The 7710-nt window shown below is 34.6% G+C and overlaps 1 protein-coding gene across 1 annotated transcript; it reads left to right on the top strand.

The window, feature by feature from the left end:
• The first annotated feature begins 1441 nt into the window (after positions 1-1441).
• On the top strand, positions 1442-6562 carry LOC149779623 (neurotrypsin-like). Its single transcript, XM_089940414.1, has 3 exons — positions 1442-1664; positions 3857-4168; positions 6073-6562. The coding sequence occupies exons 1-3, from the start codon at positions 1535-1537 to the stop codon at positions 6447-6449; spliced, it is 819 nt and encodes a 272-aa protein (XP_089796540.1). The 5' UTR covers positions 1442-1534; the 3' UTR covers positions 6450-6562.
• Positions 6563-7710: the final 1148 nt, after the last annotated feature.

The following is a 7710-nucleotide window of genomic DNA, read 5'->3' as shown; positions in this document are numbered from 1 at the left end:
TATAAAACTCATATAGCATACATTGGTCTCTCTGTAAAACTCGTATAGCATACATTGGTCTCTCTATAAAACTCGTATAGCATACATTGGTCTCTCTATAAAACTGATATAGCATACATTGGTCTCTCACTATAAAACTCATATAGCATACATTGGTCTCTCTATAAAACTCGTATAACATACATTGGTCTCTCTATAAAACTCATATAGCATACATTGGTCTCTCACTATAAAACTCATATAGCATACATTGGTCTCTCTGTAAAACACATATAGCATACATTGGTCTCTCCATGCAGCGTAAATCAAGAAGACTAGATAAAGACAACCACGCCCAAATAAAATCATCATTTTTGTTTACAGCCAGCCCATTTACATTTATTTTTTGGTTTTCAGTTTGCTGATTATTCACTCACTCGCCTATAATTACTACGAAACAAAATGAAATATGCTACATGAAAAGCTTTCGTTGAATATTCATACAATATTCACTAATTACTTAAACATCCTCAATCATTCGACATTATATATTTCAAAAACAAATTCTTCCATTTTACAGAAAAGTTACGTTAGTCAATGTGCGGAACATTCTCCTCAAATCCGAAAGGTCAATTTGATAGTCCGCTTTTCACAGAACATTGATAAGTGTACCAAATGGCAGCTTCCAGAAATCCCGTAAGCTTTAAACGAAGCTAAAAATTATTTTTGAAGACTGGAAGTCATGACTGACGCATTTATCATGAAAGTATTTACCGTAGTGTAGTCTTTGATACATAAACACTTTAAATATTATTATCATATAAAGGAATTACAAAACGTGGACTACATTTGAGAAATCAACTTATAACTTTTCCTGTCTGAAACTCGATATGTAAAAGTCGTGCAAAATGTGCAGTAAGTGCAGTTACTGTCATGCAAGGAAATTACCAGTTTGGTTTTTTTTCCAATAATATGGCAAAATACTGCAATTTGAAGATTGTTAAGCTTGACTTTCATATTTCATAATTAAAAAACATTTTAGATTGTGTCATTAGCCTTGCCTATTTACTGTATGTCATTTTTAAGTGTAATCAGTTTCATTGTCACTATCTGTCGTGTTGATTCATCTATATTTTGATGTATTATCCAACAGTATGTAGTAATCATCAGATTAAAGCGCAGCGAAGAGGTAACATTTACTACGCCTGTCTTAATTAACATTAACACAGCCAGTAATAAATTTTGCTGGGGAAAATAAAACCCACCACAAATGTTTGGCGTCTTTCCAACTGTCACGTTCAAGAAATATTTACTACTGTCATGATGTTAGTTACAAATATACAAACCGCGGTTCAAGGCGTGGTGTCTTTATATCAGTAATAAAATAATTATTCAAGGTAAAAAAAATATGACACTGTGAAATTCTTGGAAATAAACAACAGTACATTTAAACTTAAGAGTTTTCTGTGAGAATAAAACGGACCGCCATGCGTTTTATACAAGTAGTATCTGTGGCACGACGAATAAATTGTACAACGAGAAGCAGATCAAGAGAATGGTTACATTTTATTTTATAGGCATATTGCTGCTGGTACATCATGAATCAGTTTACTGTGAGTCACCATCAACCACAGCTACAGCCGATACAAGGTCCACATACGATACAGCAGGTACAACGGACACAGGTATTACAATATTGCTGATGATATGTCATTGATAAGTCCTTCTATCACAGGTTTAAGGAAATTATTAAAGATATGTGAACGATACGCATTTGAGAATGATGTAACTTATAATACAAAAGAATCAGTGTGCATGGTCTTTCAGCCAACTTCTTTCAAATTACCATCTCATCCCCCTGTTTATCATAATGGCAATGCTCTTACATATGTCAACAGTTATACGTATTTGGGTCATATTTTGAAATCCAGTCAGTCGGATAATGAAGATATGATGAGACATTACCGATTTTTGTTTACTCAAACAAACATGCTTCTACGTAAATTCAAGAATTGTTCATTGAATATCAAAATTAGATTATTCAAATCTTATTGCTGCACTATGTATTGTGCTCCTCTGTAGACAAACTTTAGTGAATCTATGAAAAGAAAACTAGTTATTGGTTATAATAATAGTCTTCGTTTTCTATTTGGTCTTCCTAGGTGATACAGTGCCTCCAGCATGTTTGTAAATTATAATGTATTCAGTTTTGATGAAGTAATGAGAAAGTATGTTTTCTCAGTGATGACAAGACTATCTAAGAGTAAGAACTGTATATTGAAATCTCTTTGGAACTGTGACATTCATTTAAATTCTCATATTATTTGTAGATGGAACAAATTACTCTTTAAATGTGCCTTTTAATTTCATTCTTAACAATGCATGGCACAATTAATTGTTGTAGATATATCTGTATACTTGTAGGTATGATAGATATGTTCTTTTATGTTTACAATGTTTTAATATATCTATATTTTATTTTAGAGGTATGGACTTTGTAGTCTGAAATAAAGAATTCTTATCTTCTTAACTTATCTTAATTACTAGTGATAGTAGAAGAACAGGTGGCAAAATAAGTGCAGCACATTATATTTTAATAAATGTAGGATTTTGACATAACATGGAATAATAACAACCAATAAGAAGCAGGAAATAAATAACTAACCGTCATTATAAGTTGAAAATTAGAAAATAGTACATACAGTTACAACGAACCACGATGAGAATAAAATACTTGGTATGCGCTTGCTTGTTTATTTAATCTTTGCATTCATGGTGTAACATCATTAATGTGGACCGCCATTGAAATAAAGGATTATATAATAACAATAAATTATATTCACATGACATTTTCGATACAAGTTTTGTTTTCCAAGCGCTGGTATAAGACTGAGGGTTGAAACGTTTTCTCAGTGGAATTACGATTTATGTTTTGGGTAGCCTTGGTTCTTGTGGTTATACTTTATCACGATGATCAAGATGGCTAATCGATAAATGACATTGTTCTGATCATTCCAGGCAGAGCTCTGGCCACAAGCGTTTTTCATTTTGATCATTCGTCAACCGTTTTGGCAACCCTCTTTATGGTTGTGTAGTGTCAAAGGTCTGAACAAAGGATAACACAGGCCTTTACTTGGCTCAATGGAAGCAAGTTGGTTCAAAACGGGGCTGCCGTCGTAGGCTGTACTATATACACTGAAGCAAGATGGCGAACAAAAGGTCGCTCTCTTTCTTCCTGAACGTCGAAACTAGAACATGGTGGCCGTTATGGTTGAGCAATGCTCAGTCGAAACAGACAACACCGGTCAAGGCGCTGAAACACTATTTTTGGCTTCCTTAACAGACCCATCTCTCGGTGCACCTCTTATTTATGGACTTTACAGCACAGCAAATTACCAACTTATAATTTTAGTCACGTCAGATTGCTTGCATTGTTTTCTAGAAACACGTGCATATCTTGCAGGTAACTGAATTCGAAAATGTAGCACACAAATGTATGTAAGATATGAAGACAACACATTTTCTGTAAACAAAATGATTGTAATCGTGTTGAGGCTGCTAAACGCAATATTGCCTTTTATGTTTCTAAGTTCACAGTACAACGTTGTGGATTTAGGGTCAGGGGTGGGGGTGTATCAAAACTCATTTTGTGCTAACTGATGTAGAACTAACAGAAAATAAATAAAAGTGCAAGTTTACATGCTCATGCAATATGGCTAGTGCTGTAAAATGTGATATATATACACAACACTTTAAAAAAATCTCTTCGTAACCGCTCTTTAATTCTCACATTTTGGCTAGTTTTTTTTCTGATGCTTGATAGTTTATACAAAGAATGTAATAAGCAAAGACTGTCAAACTATTTTCCTTTTTGCAGAATATTCTCTCAGGCTAGCACATGGGAAGTATGGAATGGTAGAGATTAAATTACGGAATACCTGGGGATATATTTGTCCAAACCATTTCAATGACGCAGACGCTATGGTACTGTGCCGAGAGCTGGGCTACAAAGGTGGCTTCGCCTACTTACTGATACGCGAGTTTGATAACGGACTTCGTCCTCTTGTCTTCAGTCTCGGATGCACGGGAACAGAAAAGACGATACATGATTGCAGCAATTTGATTGGAGGAAATGTTTCTGACTGCGACGTCTACAGCTATGCTGCTGCACACTGTTACAATAACTCAGGTACGGTACATGTTATATATATATATATATATATATATATATATATATATATATATATATATATATATATATATCCCTTTTAGTGTGATAATATATGTCAAGTCACAAAAAGAGGTGATACAAAGGATATAGAGGATTATGTGCCTTGAAAAGAAAGGAAGGATTTGGAAAATGTCTCAAATTCGAGGAGATCCTTTGACTGTTATCAAAATCAAATTAATATTTTAAAAAAAAACTAATTTAGGATAAATATAAGACTGTATGACTTTAGTGGCGTCCATTATGTCCATTAAATTATATGAGACAAGAATTCTGCGTATAGGGATGTAAGGATTAAGCTTCATGAAGACATTTTGAGATACTTTGCAAATCTGAGAGACACAATTACCGAAAGAGAAGCACAAAGATGAATAGCACCCCCACCCCCCTTAGTATGCAAATATTTGACGTAGAAAACAAACACCTAGCTCAAGTGTGAGATATAATTACCTTTCCCACCGATCCATCCAGTCCACTTATGCATCTGCATATCTACGAAAGATCAAGAGTAAATTGAAACGATGGTCGTTTAAGCATATCAAGTTCTTATCTAACGTGCACATTGGTTTTGCTCCAATCCAGTCAATGTTTCTTTTTTATTTTATTTTTTATTCTTCGTTTTTATTTGTTTTGTTGTTTGTTAATTTTTTTGAATTGCGCAACTACCTGTTCCTCTTCACAGCATTATAAAGCCAAGTAGTGAATAATTGAAATGTTCAATTCACGGTTTTCTAGTCATTGCATATTGCAGCGCTGTGGAGATTTTGACCATGGGTAGCATGTAGATCATTATGTTGTCATATCATTAGCTTGTTAAATTGTCTGTCAGATAGCTTATTTTAAACATGTATAATCAATATTCGAACAATATGGATTGGGACAGGCGTTCGCTAACTCGTATATGTCCTGTCTCAGGGCATATCCATGTTCACAACATGATACTAAATGACTGTACGCATGAAAACTTTAGGTATATGCCAGAGCCTCGGTGGTTCATTTGGTACAGAACTAAACTCATAATCTAAGGGTATCGCGCTTCACAAACTCACAATACAGTCCTTGTCTGCAGACGTGGTGTGTACCAGCGATAGGCACTTAACTCGTATTTCCACATCGTGATACAGCCAGTGATGTTTTAGAAGTGCAACCCATCAACCAAGAATATCAGACTTCACAAATCACAATTAAGAAATTTAGCAATAGATTCAAATGTAGAGATAGCAGGAGAGCAGGAGAGAGAAAGATAAATTAGTCAAAATTTTGTATATTGTACATTCTCCATATAAAGCATCATGGAAGGTAAGGTCAGCAAAAGCTAATGATAATGCCGTTATCCTTCTTCAGTCATCCACTTTCTAATTGTTTTAAAAGAAAAACATCGTTGTCCTGTGAATATCTTTCCAGACACTCTGCTTTTCGCTTTGAAAGGAGACCCAAACAAGGATCACATGGTGAAGCAATCTCCTCCTCGAAACTATATTCAAACAAACAACACTAACAATGTACTGATTCTGCAGGAAGAGAACGTGTTAAATAAGCTAAGCTTGATATGAGAAATATAGAGATAAATAATGAACATATAAGAAGATACAAAGATTCGACGAAGAAAGAATAATGTTCATAATTAAATTATATCTTTATCTGAGATATATATATATATATATATATATATATATATATATATATATATATATATATATATATATATATATATAGATAGATAGATAGATAGATAGATAGGTAGATGGATGGATATATAGGTGGATAGATAGATAGATAGGTAGGTAGGTAGGTAGGTAGGTAGGTAGATAGATAGATAGATAGATAGATACATTTCTGTAACAATTTGCTTATTTGCTTTTCAGGTTATGAATTTCGTCTAGTCAATGAGTCTGCACCCGGTTATGGTCTCGTGGAGATGGCTATAGATGGAGAATGGCGTCCATTTTGTGGCTATCAGGGCTTTGATTATAATTCCAGAGCAATTGACTACATTTGTCAAACGTTAGGGTATTCAGCCGGCAGTTTTGTGTCCAGATCCCAAAAAAATCCCGTTGAAAATATCTGGACTACACACCTTTCTCAGTGTGACGGAGATCCTTCCATGCTGTTGCGTTGCCCAATAATCCTAGTTCCAAACGAACAGCCGTACGATTCTCGTAGCTCAGCAAATAACAGATATCGCTGGGTGAACTCCGCTCAATGTCGCAGCGGTTTGCTTCCGACCATCAAGTGTTTTTAAGGCTAATGACTTCCCTGCAACTGGCATCTCCACTTTCAATGGATGAAACAGCTTGTTTAGCTCGTCCACAAACAAATCTAATAAAGCAAAAGCAGAAGCTTCTGCTACATGAACGAACATTGTTTATTTACAAAGTAGTTCCTAACACACGTTACTATTTTAGACACACGTGTCGGGCAAATGAAACCGTGTAGTATGAGAACGTACTGCACCATTCTGACAATGTAAAGTTAAGGGTGGAAACAATGAGCATATACAATATATCATCTCTGTTTTTTTTGTTTTTTCGATAAATGGGAGCTACTCTCCAAAGATTGTTTCAACGTTCTGAAGCTAGTATATGAAGTCTTCATTCTACGTATTTTGTCAACTATATACTATTTAATGTAACTATGTGGAACGTTTCGAGGTGACTTCGAGGCAGGTATGGTCTTTATTATCTGCTGTCTCATTTCTAATGCTACCAATGTGACTGGTTAAATAACACTACAGAAAGCTTTTTCGAGATTATATGAGCAGAGCATGATTGTGTAAGACTATTGTCACATTTAAGAGATTGCCAGGTTTTCATTGCGGAAAGATTAACAAAAAATGATGAAAATTGCTTTTGCTATGAGCTTTCGTTGTACGTAGTTCGAAATTCCGAATATGGCGGTCATGTGTCCTGTAAAGACAGCAGGTGCAACCACGTCTCCGTCTTTAGAACTGTCTGTGTACATAAACGTTTGGCCATGATTTCATTGACTTCACTCGGAAAATTAGATGATTGGTACAAGTCCTTCTGTAATAGCAAATTCCAAATATTATTTTTTAAAATCTTTTTAATCTTTCAAATTTACATTTTGCTTAGAGTGGAAATTGGTCTTTATTGACTAAGGTGGTGATTCAGGACTCGCAACATTGGTAAAACTGAATTTTGCATCTCCTAGATGAAGGCGAATATGTATATTCAAAGATGGAATGAAAGTTTGGTTAAGGGTGACAAAAGTTTCAGTATTTGGCCTAAAATCGACATAATATTTGGGATTGGATTGATTAAATAAAAGCATGGTAGTGTAATGAAGACCCAATATCCCTCGCATGTGTTACCGTTATGGTTAATTTTCCTCAACATAGAGATTTTCTACAGAAAACCAAAAACTAAAAAAGCAAAGTACATACAATAGTCTACAAGACTGACAAGTTGATAAAGCTGCATCAGATTTTACTCAGTGTTGATATACAATTATGTCGAGCTAGTTATACCGTTTTTAATGTATAA

This window comes from Sinohyriopsis cumingii, chromosome 17 (genome assembly GCF_028554795.1).
Source record: "Sinohyriopsis cumingii isolate HCF-2022 chromosome 17, ASM2855479v2, whole genome shotgun sequence".
NCBI lineage: Eukaryota > Metazoa > Mollusca > Bivalvia > Unionida > Unionidae > Sinohyriopsis > Sinohyriopsis cumingii.
The sequence above is the reverse complement of the archived record's forward strand: the minus strand, read 5'-3'. Positions and strand labels throughout refer to the sequence as shown.